We start from the raw sequence: 13,933 nt of genomic DNA on the forward strand, positions 1-13,933 counted from the left end.
CCCCTCGGGAGTTTCTAGTAAGAGCCCTTTGGCCAGCACCCTGCCTGCACCATGCCTTCTCTAGTCCCAGCCACCAATGCAAACACATGGCCTATTTATGAGCAGCAATTTGCACTGGTGCATCTCTCCTTACTTTCTCCCTATTTTCACATCAGGGTCAGAGAGCCACTCTGTCCATCTCCATGTGGAGCATATTGCACAGCTGGAGTGGGAGCATATTCCCAACACAGACAAGACTGTCAGTTTGGGCTTGGCCAGCCGCATCCCTCCAGGTGACACACTGGTCTTCGCTGCTGGTCAGTTTGCTTGCTCTAGGTGTACAGATCAGTACTGCACTTCAGCTCGCTCGGTTGCCTATTTCTAGGCATTTTTTCCACCCCAGCTACCTTCCTGTAAATCCAACATACAGACAAGTCTGCCAAGAGATTTCAGTAAGCTCTGAGTCATTTCTATGTGTGAGGATTTAACAAGGAAAGCAAAGCCAGCTAGACAGACAGTTTAGTCCAGTTCTTCTTCCAGTGCCATGAAGCTGGGTCCAAAGTGTACCAGCTTGCAGTTTCAAGGCATATTCCACAGAACTCATGCACTCAGCCTAAATCCTCCATACCACCCTTTCTCTGACATTGCCTTCACTGAGGAGCAACATGGACCATGCCTGCCTGCTCCCAGAAGGGAGGTAGTGTAACCACCATGAAGCAGCACTAAGGCCAAAACAGCTCTTGCACCAAGGTAGTGAACCCAAAACTGGGGCTAGGTGTGTGCTCAGCACTGCTGTCAGAGGAGCGGGTGAGTGGGGCATGGCATGGAGGCAGTGGAAACATGTTCATTTGATCCCTGCACCACATGAACTTGCTGTTCTCCATTTGCAGGTTTTCTAGGTCCCCATCCATACAGCTAGGCCAGGGCAAGTTAGAACCCTTCTTCTGACTCCTGCATGACTTCCTCCTTGAGTGCAGTCCATGGCAAAGCACTGTCATCATGAGACTTGCAATGTAGCTGGAGGAACTTAAGCCCTAATAAGGGCAAGGACATATCAGGTTTTACCTTAGCTGGCTGGCAAAATTGGTGGAAATACAACACAAGCCTCTTATCCCTACCTCATCTATATCTTGCCATCAAATGAGTGCTTTCTTGAAACACCATTGTACCTTTGCCCCCAGATCTCACATGCTACCCTAAAGAGCTATATAGGAAGCACCCCACTTCTGAGCACATGGACTGTGAAGGCCATTCTCCTGAACAACAGCAGGAGACTGATTACCCCTGAGTTGCTCTTTCCACTGTATAAGGCTGGCTACTCCCTAGGGCAAATATGATGGTGGAAAATGACATGTGAAGGGCTTGGGGTGAGGGGTGGGGGGGAAAAGAAGAGAAACAGACATTTTATGTAAGATTTAATCTGGGATTAGCCAGACTTGAGGGGAGAGGGAGCAGGAGGGGAAACAGTTGTGTGGTTCAGAGGGGAATTAAGACTGGCATGTCTTCTACTCCAGGGCTGGCTTCTATTCCGGATACAATCTAGGGCTGATAATTTTAGCTAGACCATTATGAAGTCCCATCACAAGATCTCTGAAAGGGGCCCAACTCTCTAACCACTTTGAAACAAGGCCTCTCTGAGATGTGCCAAACTAGACACATGCAAACTAAGACTGTATCCAGAAAAAAATCAGGTCCACTTTAACATGTGTTAAGAAGCCCTTGGGAAGACAAAGCAAAGGATGGTTTTGCCATGTGGCAGCTGGTCAAGGCAAACTCTGCAGCTGGCCTCCACCAGCTAAAGCACAAATGCTACACAAAGGAAATGCCTGGTGAAACCACCTTCTATTTTAAGGACAAAAAGGCACAAGGGACCTGCAATCACTGGTCAGCTCTGAGCGTCTTGGTCTTTGCATTTCTAGGGAGCCCCCAGCTACAGTACCCAAGCGCCATTTCCTTCTCCACTGAGTGGCCAGAAGAGCTGGGCTGGCAAGGCACAGCAAGCTGGGGGATCCCACAAGAGTGCACAAACGAAAGGGGAGGGGGGCGTTGAGCCTACCTGAGCCCCACTGCCCCTCATGAGATCCTCTGGAATGGCATAGATCTGATTCTCCATCTCCACCTTCTGCAGTCCATTATCAGACACCTTCACCCTCAGCACACGAAAGTTGGTACCACCAAGATCCAAGGCCAGGAAGTCTCCATCCTCTGCAGGGGCAAAAAGAGAAGAATGACACTGCGTTAGAGGCTGCAAATTGTTTTGCTGGGCACATGTTCACATGCATGTGCATCTTTAAAACATAGCTAAGTTATTACTGCCTACTTACAGGGGCCAGATGTGCTACCACTGGCAGTGGTACAATCCTCCTGCCATCTCTGATCATCCAGAGAACCAAATCCACCCCAAAAATTAAACCAGGTGAACAATAGGTCCAATTCTGGCCCCACCAGCTAGGCTGAGTGGGTTTGAAGGCAGCACAACCAAACAAAAAAAAGCAGTGGCTGTGCTTCTAGTAACATCCCTCCCTCTGCACAGAAATTGCTCCCGTAAGTGCAGGAGGTGATGGTTACTACTGTTGGGTGTATCTGACCCTACATTTCAGAAGCCCTTCAGCCATGGCTGAAATGCAAGGCTCTGCTGAAAACAAGCACACAGAAAACTGCACGGGTTAATGGGAGAGCTCTGACCAGCGATGCCTGGACAAAGCACCAGCTATGCAAGAGAGGCAGGCCCCTGGGATCTTTCACAACTAGGTAGAGCAGGCCTGGTATCCACTGATAAGGCTCAAGGCGGCACATCTTGCCTAGAGCAGGTTAAGTAAAGTCAGACAATCATAGCTGCTTCTTCAACGGCCTTGCTGCGTGATCTTGAGAAAGTCACTTAATCCCAGGCTTGGGGAAGGCAAATCCAGCATGAAAGCTAGTTCTTAGAGCACCAAGACATGGTGCCTCCAGCAAAACTGGCTACAACTATAGTCAGTGGGAGGACTCTCCTGTTTTGTTTTTATTTTTCATCCCTCACTGCTCTTTCATAATATACACGTGAGTGAAAAGATCCAGCCTCTTTCAGAAGCAACTCATGGCACCTCTTGCTCAAATCATTCCAAGAAGTCATCCCGTGTGATGGCTGAGGAATTCATCTGAGGGATTTCAAAGCAAGGCTTTCCTCCCCTCAAGGAAGGATTTGGCAATGTCAACAGGAGAGACCACGGGATCAGAAGGGGAAAGAAAGAACAGACACCCGTGCAGCATCGCAGGATTGTCGCCACACGCTTAAGCCAATTTTAGAACTGGCAACTGAGGCTCCTCTTGCTTACATTGGAGTAAAACCAGAGTAATTGCACTGATGCTGGTGGATACAGCAGCACATCCCAGCCAGGAAAATCTAACAATGTCAGGTACTCAGATACTTAACAGAGAACACAGAGTACCCAATTCTGAATCCCACATCATCCCAGAAACATGAAGTAACATTCATCTACCCCTCAAAAGCAGCCAGAGTAAAGGATGGACAGGAGTGTGAATCAAGGGTACCCACCTAGTTTGATTGCTGTAAGTAAAGAGTTAACAACAAAAACGCAGGCTAGATAGACTCTGCAAAAACAGGTAATCTCTGTGACTTGGTTTGGTCACATGTAACTTAATAGAGTTTCTCTGGGTTACTGCAGGGGTTTGGGTTGTAGCCGTGTTGGTCTAAGGACATAGGCAGACAAGGTTCTGGGTTACTGCCTCATTTGTATGAACTGGCTTGAGAAACCTGCAGGGTTATTAGCTGGACCATCTCTCATAGGAGACTTATTAAGGAATTGTTCCCCCCCCCACGCACACGCACACTTTTCTATTGTTCTTTTTTAAGTATTCAACTTTATTTTCCAGCCCCCCAAGGTGGCCCATTCCAGAGTCCAGGACAACTAAGTAGAATCGCCAGTACAATTCGGGAAAAGTGCCAAGCTTGCTATATCAAATACCTAGCTCTGGGCAGGGGGAGGGAGGTGGAGGGGGTGGGGGGAAACCCTCTATCAGCACTCTTTAATTTCTGAATACACTGAATCTGCTGTGCTGGCTACTCCAGATGGATTATAGTGCCTAGGGACTGCATTGTGCCCAGAGATGCTGTGACAAAGGGGCTACAGTTGAAACAAAAAATGCACTTTATTAGTATTCAAATGACACAGGGCCAGTGAGCGTCTCCAGTGACTTCAGCTGAAAAGACAGCTTACTGTCCAAGTCTGTGGGGCATTGATTGGCAACAGCAGCTTTCCCGGGATCATTATGGGGTCGGCATTCCAAGAACTTGGGCGAGGCGGAGAAAAAAAATCAGTCACTGGGAAGCTCACACAACAATTCTCTTATAAAACCCTATTCAAAATGTCTTTCAGACCAAGGAAACTAAAAACCTGCTAAGATCCAAGGTAGAAAAGACAAAACGGGGATTTCTTTAAAATATCATATAAATCCTCCTTTGACAAGACACTGTCGATCCCAGCCTGCCAGGACAGAGAAGTTAAACTGGATACGGCTCCATAACAGAGTAGGGAGAGCTTTGGGGACACCCAGACAACTGCCAGGGGAGAGCTGGGATGGTTTTCAGGGTCCATCTATTGCTGGTGGGGCTGGCAGGTTAAGTGAGCGTGGCAGCTGGTTAGAAGCAGGATGCTAAGGCACTTTCCTGCTGGTCCTATGTTAGCCAACTTGAGTGTGCCGGAGATGAAAGCTTTGCACTGACTTTTCATCCAGGAAGAGCACACACCAACTGCTGACACTTCCTTAGCCTGACGAAAGGTTTTTGAACTCGAAAGCTTGCTTAATAACTATTCTCCAACTATTTGGGCTGGTCTAATAAAATATATCAAATTCACCCAAGGAACCTTGTCTGCCTATTGCACTGACTTCAGCTTTCCAGTTCCACCCAGACCACTGGCATCGCTGTTGGTGCCAAGCTGGTTATCTTATTGCTGAGCCAATACTGGAATTTTCTGCCTTTGCCCTGAACCATCCCCACCCAATCTGTTTAATGATTCAAATAAAACCTCAGGGCCAAGCCACCCAGCCCTCTAAGCAAGGCCAGGACTTGGCAACGTATACCTTCTCTAGCAAGAACCTGGAGTACCTGGCATTTGCAGCAGGTATTCAAGCAGCAGAGGGCTGGAGCAGAATACAGCAGCCAGATCCTTCCTTGACACCAAAAGCTTTGGGTGCTAAGGGCTAATGTGAACAATACAATCACTCCCTTAACTCTCAGTGGAAGGACCTATGAAGACATGTGAGCTGATGACTTGCACAGACTTCCAGGCAGTTTTTAAAATGTTGATCCAGGCTGGCAGCTCCCCACTGTGAGGATGGATATGTGTACAGAAGGAAACCAAGGCATAGACAGCACATTGGTTTGGGACTTGCCCAAGACCACACAACCACCTGTAAGCAGAATTAGGGTTTGAAGCCAGAGGTCCTGACACCCATACCACACCCATGTCCAGCCAACATGCTGTTTCTCTCCTGGACCGGGTGACCCCAGTCACTTCTGCAGCTCTGGTAGCTTAGGTGACCTGTGAAAGCCTAAGAATACAAAGGGAGTCAGGAAAGGAGCTGCCAAGCCTATTCAGGGAACAGACAGAGGTATCTGTCATGTGGCCCAATGCTGTGTGATGCTGAGGCCCAAAAGATTAAGTAACTTGCCCAAAGTCACACAAGTGATCTGTGGCATTAACACTTGCTCTCTCACATCCCTGCACTGCATCCCATCTTTGAACCCTTTTTTACCGAACTGGTCAGAATCAGTTTCCTGGTTTAAGACAGCCACCCAGTTTTGAATAGCTAATCTGAGGGGGGAAAGGTGAGTGCGAGATGTGACTATACAAGGTATTGTGTAGCAAGGCTAAGTGGTACCTGGGGACTTTAACTTCTCTGCAGCTCATTCAAATCCAGGTCAATAGTGACAGATGGCACTCTAATTCAAGAGGGAAAGCTGGACCATAAAAGTAACCCAAGCTCTCATTTGGTCATTAACATATGCTACAAAGACTATTATTTAACTAAGGGGCTTACCCAGAGCCAGTACCACAACATTTGTGCAGCTCAGAATTGTTTAATAGACTTATCCTCAAAATACCCTCTGTGATATGTGACTCCCAGTTTACGGAGGGCTGACAGAGGCAGAGCGAGACCACAGGCCACACTGGGGGTGCTTCATATCTTCTTGGGTCAGCAGAACAGGTCAGACTTGGGCTAATGTTTTATACACTGGACCATCCTCCCTGGACCCCGAACTGAGTGGTTTGGCCTTAGCTCTGACCTCCGACAACCAGCTCCAGTGGCAACATTGTACAAACAAAGCTTTTGCTGTGGACCATCTATTGCAGAATCCAGTAGACCCATCAAGACACATGCCACTCGAGACCAACCAGGAGAGGCCCATTAGTCCCATTTGTGACCAACCAGTTGGTACTGTGAGGCAAAGGGGAGATGACAGCTTGTAGATCCGTTCATCTTCAGCAACACTGGTAGGGATCTCTGCTGATCAGGAGAGCAGCTGGGAGCATAAGGGCCCTAAAGAGCAGGGGTGAGCCCTAAACAGCAGGGGGGAAGAGACCAGTTTTGACATAACCCTTTGCAAGAACAAAGGGTCTACAAAGAGCCCAGGGCCGATGGCATGTGAAGCGTAGCTCTGTCAGGATACATAAAGCCCCTGCAGAAGATCCCAGGCTGACTGGGCGAGGAAAGGATTAACTTACAGCGTATGGTGAACTTGTGAAGGAAAGAGTGCTCCAGTGCTATCTATCACCTAAAACAGTTTTTCAGTGCACTAGTCAGTAAGTTTGCTCACTAGTTTATCCCAAGCAGCGGCTGGAAAACAAGAGCCCAGGAAACTGCAGGGGCTTTTCCCCTGGCTTTAAACCACACTTTCAAATATTTGAAATAATGCTGTTTTTATTCATCTCCCCCATCCAGCTCTTGCACAGGACTTTCGAGTCCTAGGGCCCCCCAGATAAGATGCCACAGACTCTAGAACACGGGTTTGTAGAAGGGATCTGGAATATTCAAGCTAGTCAGCTTAAAAAAGGGGAGGAAAAAAAATGTTGGAACAGATCCAGACTTTGTCCGATGTGGAAACAAAGGGAAGCAAAAAACACAGCTTTCGCATTGATGTTTCTCTGCTTATTACAATCATATTGTTGTAGGTTCACCAATGAACACTATTCTGTGGTTATTTCATAAAGTTTAGACTATTCTAGCAAAAGAATTGGAGCAGAAAAGGTAAACCCTGACACTGAACACCATAACACCAAATGAAGCTGATGGTACAGCAGGAGCCTAACACAGTTTTCAAACCCAAGAACAAAATCAGGCCTGAGTCCAGTTTACACTCTAGAGGATTTGAAGTGGTGGCAGTCAGATTAGAGCTGGGCCCGGCAGACTGAGAAACTTAACCAGGCCATGACATGAAAACTTATTAGCAAGGTTGAAGGCTTCCTGGCTAGCATGGTTAGAGCAAACCAGTCTCTGTAGCCAACAGCACACAAGGGAGGGATGTGGCCAGCATCACGATCAGCTGCCTTTGATTCCCTAGCCTGAATGAGTTGGTACCTTCATTTTCCAATGGCAGATCAAGCTGGACAGCTTCTGACCTGAGTCTAGAGCAGCAGAATACTTTACCACTCAGTATTATCAGCATGTGGTCTCTCCTGTTTGGCCCTCTATCAGAATAACACTGGGGCTGAAGTTCAGTGCAGATAAAATACTTGACTGTATGTTCTCACACACAACATCCTTTTTTCCTCCCCCAAAAAATTGTAGTGTGCATCATACGCAATAAATATGCTAAAAGCCATTTCTGCCCCTCACTGGGCAAAAGTGTAGTAAAATCTGCATGGGACTCTCAATGAGCAGGCTCAGCTCCCTAGCTGCTGCTAACTCTACCTTTCCAAAACAAGGTGTGTATTTTATTTTGTGGTATGTTGTATGTGAAAAAAATATGGCATTCAAGATCCTTCTACCCACCATGCATCACAACTTGAGTGCACAACTTAACTCTTGGTGTTACTGTCAGTGTACAGCACTTAAAAACCCCAACCTATTGCTCCAAGAGCTGCAGGGAGTTAGGCACTTAGACATTCAGTTCTCTTGGACTCCTTTGAAAATCCTAGCTTAAATATGTTGAGGGTTGCACTAACCCCAAAGCAATAGTATAACCAGGCATCCAAGGTCATGTGGTTAAGGATGAAGGCAGGGCAGTGTGGCACTTTACAGACCAACTCATTCAGAAAGGCATTGGCTTCTATAGGTTACAGCCTACATCATAAAACACAAAGGATGGGTATGCATGTCAAATTAAATGTGCAAAGTGACATTCTGAACAGGAAAGTGACATTTCAGTAATTAACCCCACAGGGCAAAACAAGGGTGTGATACATTACAGGAACTTGGTTATGAAACACTGCAAAATCATGAGCTTGGGAGGGCTGGGAGCAGGATACATTCGTTACACGAGAAAGCAGAAGCAGAGCTGGGTGGTACCTTGGAGACTAGGAAGCCTCTAGAAAGCAAAATCTGGCAACTAAAGGTGCTGTTCTCTCCAGAGGGACTTGCGTTAACTCAGTACCCATACATGGTGCCTAGATCTCATCTGACATCACCCAGGACAAGTCATAGGCAGAGTTAAACCAGTGGGGGAAAAAGAGGGCACTCAGCCTTTCTGATGGTTGGCAGTACTTTTACAGCTCTGGAGAGACACAGCGGGTAATAAAGAGGGTGCGGTACGATATGATTACACAAAGCAGCACAGTGCTGCACTGACTAACACTTCCTCAATTTCAGACCGGCCAACCCAAAGCATTTCAGCTTCGGGCAAGTTCAGGAAGAAGGAAATGCACAAATACCAGTAATGCCTGGAGTGTAGTGGAAAAGGCTCTGCCGGCTGGGGAGGGTAGTAGCGGGTGGAAACGCACGCAACGTCTATTGAACAAAGCAGAGAGATCATTTAGATACATCATCGCTTTCCAGTAAAATGCTGCTCCATTCATTTGCCTCAAGAAAACTTAATTATGTTTGACCACCCCCTCCGGCTCATCTTACTCTTTTAGTGCATTGTCAAAGCGAAACCGTAAGCAGGGATAAAGGCAGTCAGAGTTTCAATTAACCCCTGAAAAGGCAGGTGAGCAGCACACTGCCAGAAGTTGGCTCATCAGGTCCCATTTCTGAGCACAAAGCAGCTGTTCATTCCACTGCACATGTCCCAGGTTAGAACTGCGTAACTCGGAAACTAGTCATCTTGTGTCTGGAGCAAAAGGGTGGTTGCAAAAGTGACCTATTGCCTGCAGGAGCATGGAAGGCTCTCCTTGACAAAAGATCCAGCCTGAACAAGGAGAACAAGAGCCCCATGTGATTTCCAGCTCAGTGTCTGATCCCACTCTTTTAGGGCAGGTCCTGATGGAGGACCAGACAGCTGTAGTCAAGAGTCTACTCCCAACTCTGTGCCTCAGTCGCCTCATCTGAAAAATGCAGTTCCTGTCACTTCCTTGGCTGTGTAATGCCTCTGGGGAACTACAACTGAGGAGTGCCGCAGGACAGAAGAATCAGCAAGTCTTGTCTATACAGAGGCACATGTGCTGTCTCCAGAGCACGGCATTTTTAAGTGGGCTCCAAGAGGTCCAGGCTGGCTACATAGGCTCTTTTCAAGGGCTGTGGCCTGTCTGGAAAATCTCCCCTACAAAGCAGCTGAGAAATGGAAACACCTCTGAGATCAGAGAACTCTCTGCCCTGCAGAAGCAAGACCCAGGCTCCCTGATTAGAGGTTTTTCTTCAAGGCAGAGAAGCAACCAACTTGCAGGGTTTGATTACATGTTATCTGCTGCCCAGATGACAATTCAGGTCTTGATTGTTTAAGAAGCTCAATCAGAAGCACTAGCTTCAGGAAAAGCCTGCGGTCCCTTCTAGACTATGGCACCATTTCCCATGACAAAGCCCAGAGCTGAAGGGGTCTTCCAGGATTAGCTGGTCCTCCCAGAGGTCTGCCTCCTTGAGCCAGAAAGGTTTGGATGGGCACTAACAGATCACTGAAGACGATCCAGACTGATTACCCAGTGCCCTAAGGCAGAACAAGGACCTGAAGGAAAAGGGGTAAAAAAGGAAGAGGTGGAAATCCTGGAATTTCCAAGCTGTACCTCCGTTCCTGTGGCTCCATGCCTGCTCTCACACAGAGCTATCCTCCCACAGCACAGCAAGAATTATCTGCACAAACGGTATCAAGCCAAGCCTGGAAACATTTATCATTAAGACAACACACACCCACACAGCTGCCACCCTACACCACATGGTACTAGCAGAGCTGATAGCCACAGCAGTATGAGGCAGTGTTTTGGCTCGGACTACCATGTGTGGTGTGTCCAAGCCGCTCTTCTAGTCATGACCTTACATTTTTACCAATTGTTTCTCCTCCAAATGGACCCCCAAGGCTATGCGGCAGTCCAGATCTTCAGCTGCAGTCCTTGGACTTCAAAGCAGCCACACAGATGCATGGGAAGGATCTGACTCAATGACTCTCTAAATGGTGCAGCCACATAAAATAGTATTGGGGGGTGAAGGTGGGCAGGCAGAATTGCTCTGGTAGTGAGAACACCTGAGTCCTGGGGCTGGCATGAAGGGAACCACAAGTCACTGACCCAGGGAATCCAGAGTGGCTGTTGCTAGGGTTTAACAGCAGCAGGCAGTGTCTGGCCCAGTGCTCCTCTCCAGGATGAAGCACAACAGCTGTTCACTTAAAGCATGCCATAAAAGCAGCAGCAGGAATTTAACCAACCAGGCAGCGGGAGGTGCACCGAGTCACCAGACCTTGAAAAAGAACAAAGAACCCCAGGAGATCTGGCCCACAGGCAAGAACGTGAAGTTTCTGTCTCATGCAATGGTCACAATTGCTCTGGACACCATCCCAAAAGCACTGGAACCCTGTTGCAGCCTGGCAAAACACTTAGGTGTGTCCTAGAGTTCACCTACCTTGTCCCTGCTTGTCCTAAGACTCCCCAAAAATCAGAGGCAGAGACAGAGAAGCTGCAAGCAACTCAAAATGCCATCACGCTTTGCACTGGGGAAACCTCACCCTTTTAATTCCCCTAAGAGCTGAAGATTCCCAATCCCAACTCTTGCAGAGTAGGCCCTCCACAAACCGTTGTTCCAGGAATTGTTACATCAGGGTTTTCCTGCATAACACACTGCATAGACACAACCCTGACTGCTGCGTGCTTGTGTGGCCTGGCACCACCCGACAGAAAGGATTACTTTTTAAAAAAAACCCTCTCATTGCTGTGGTCTGGAGTTATCATTAAGAAGCAAAAATACAGTCATTCCCAGGCTTGCTGCTGCAATGGTGATGGAAATCATCCAACTGTGCTGTAGGTACCAGCCACCCAGCCTCCTTCTCACACCGTGGTGCACTAGGGATGCCTGCCTACCCTGCACGCAAGGTCTGACCTCTCAGCTCAAGGTACATGCACGTGAACATGCAGATGTGCATGCACAAACTCGGGTTGGAGTCCTCCAACATCCCCAAGGACAAAACGCACTGCGTCCTAATCAAAAAGATATATATTAAACATGAATATTTAAACAGATTTCAATCTAAATCCTGCCCCCAGGCATGAGGCCAACTCCAGCTGAGGTTGGGGTGAGGGAGGAGGGAAGAAGTCACATGTGCAAGATGTGATCTGCAGAAGAAGCAGTGAATACAAACTGGCTCCCAGAGCGAGGGTGTCCAGGGTCAGTCCTGCAAAGGGCTGTATGAGGGACCCACCAGGCCTCTAAGTGGCACACCTACTGTGAACATGACCTTGGTAGATGTGCTGCACAAATCTGCCCTTGCATCTACAACCATTGTTGACCCTTGGAGCTCACCCACAGCATTAACCTTTTACCCTCACAGGCTTAAGAGAAGAGAAAAACCACAGGCTGCCTCTTCTGTTCCTCTAGCCGGGGTTGGCTCTAAGGCCACATGTGCTGGCCAAGTTAACTTGCCTCCTCCAGTAGGAGAGAAAGCCACAGAGACAGCAGACGAGGCACCTTACTCCTTCCAGAGACACTGCAGGGTCCCTGCACTTGGCTGGCTCCAGACAGGGGCACAGAGCAGAAACTTGCCTTCAGACCAGACCTTCTGTCTGTGGAGGAAGAGTGGCTGGGCCCTTGGCCTGCAATTTGGCAAGGAGACACAACTTGGGATGGGAGGCAGCACCTGCTTGCTTCTAGGCATTGCTAGAAGCAACAGGCAGAAATACAGAGCAGCAGCAGGGCAGCTGGGGACAGGAAGGGAAAGGAAAGGAAGGGAAGACTTGGCTCTTTGGCAATTCAACCGGTCTTCCTAGGCAACCCCTCTGCTCAAGCTACTTCCAGTCAGGAGCCAGCTTGGAAGGTCGTCAGGCTTTCTATGCCCAGCTAGTGGCCAAAGGAGCAGTCCAGTCAAGCCCATAGGCACTGCACCTTCTTAGAGCCAAATTCAATCTTTCCAATAGCCTTCCAGGTCCTTCCTCCCCTGCCTGAAGTCTTCTCTTGACAGCCTCCAACCCATTCCCCTCCTTCATTTTGCCTGCACTTCTGTGAGTGGCAGCAGAGGGAGACCAAGCTGCTTCCAGAATTCAAACTGCAATGCCATCTGCCCTGCTCTGAGCATGTCTAATCAATGCAGCGCATAATACCCCACCAATCTACCCGCCCTAGGCTCCTCACTATTTCTACACACAGCAGAGCTGCACCAGTGGCAGCCTGCAAGGAAATGTTTGCCAGGCTTCTCTCTCCTTGTACAAGAGACATAAGGAGTTACACTGCGCACTTGTGATTCCCCGACTTAAAGCCACAAATCCTTGGACTGAGACCACTCCAGAAATCTATTAACTCAAGCCACCAAATCCTATACCAGTGTCTCCCCACTCATGTACCTAGAAATGTTAATAATGACCGTGCTTTGCTGCTATCGCTATTATGGCACCTTTGTGCATGACTGGACTCTGATCTTCCCTGGAGCCTTCAAGGGCTTATGACAGAGTCCCTGCCCCAAGCAACTTTGCTTCTAACAATGGGATTCCTCCCTGTCCTTAATCTATCCAACAAAGGGGAGGAAATCATGCAAATTAAATGATAAATTGGTTAAGAAATGCCTTTGGTTTTCTACATTCATATCATATACCAAGACACGTCCAGACAGTACGGGGTGGGGGAGACTTTTATGCCTCTCCTGGGAGAAAAGAGTATGTAGCACTTAGTGGGATCAGCCTACTAACTTCTAAAGAGAGGTAATGCCAGAAGAATGTAAGCAAATGCTATACCTTATCACCATGAAGCAGCTTAGAGCGACAGTCATCTGAAACCCATGTTCCTGGAAATGCAACTCTTAGCAAGTTTATGGAGCATCAGACTGGGAGTCAGGAGACTGGGCTCTGTTACTGCCACACTGGGCAATCTTGGACAAGTCCCTTCCCTTCTCTACACCTCCTCCTATAAAATGGGGGCATAGATGCTGACTTCCTATGCGAAGGCCTTTGAGTTTAATGGTGAAGAGAGTATACACGCCTTTTGGAAGATTGTCTTCCTAATTCTACTGCCCTGTTAAACTGATTTCATGGCAGGGTAAACTTACTGAACGGATGTCAGGAGAAAACTGGACATAAAGCCAGAGCTACATCAGGTAGAGACAGTGCTCACTCAGCGCTGACTCCTCTGTGCAGAGACCCACCCACACTGGATCTGCAGAGGTTGGACAGAGTACTTTTCCTCCAACCTAGCTTGTATTTGTGAGCCTACTAACATACCCACCTCATGTACAGACAGCTCTGGTGTCTGTAAGGGAGCAGGCAAGTCTGAAGTTGGCTCATTGCTCAGAAATCCCTTGACTTGCCTTTCCAGGCTGTGAGCACATTTTTTCCAGGACTATGAGCTGTCAGAGCACACTCCCCAGCTGACTTCTTGCCAGCCCTGACTC

At 48.1% G+C, this 13,933-nt stretch overlaps 1 protein-coding gene across 2 annotated transcripts in view; it reads right to left on the reverse strand.

Moving 5' to 3' along the window:
- LOC102564916 (hexokinase-2) overlaps window positions 1-13,933 on the reverse strand; it is a 70,238-nt gene that overhangs the window by 20,615 nt on the left and 35,690 nt on the right. For both annotated transcript variants that reach the window (XM_006271930.4, XM_059730570.1), the window contains one exon: window positions 2,036-2,184. In XM_006271930.4, the coding sequence (XP_006271992.3) occupies window positions 2,036-2,184 (149 nt within the window). The remainder of the gene's footprint in view (window positions 1-2,035; window positions 2,185-13,933) is intronic.

This window comes from Alligator mississippiensis, chromosome 7 (assembly GCF_030867095.1).
Source record: "Alligator mississippiensis isolate rAllMis1 chromosome 7, rAllMis1, whole genome shotgun sequence".
Classification (NCBI taxonomy): domain Eukaryota; kingdom Metazoa; phylum Chordata; order Crocodylia; family Alligatoridae; genus Alligator; species Alligator mississippiensis.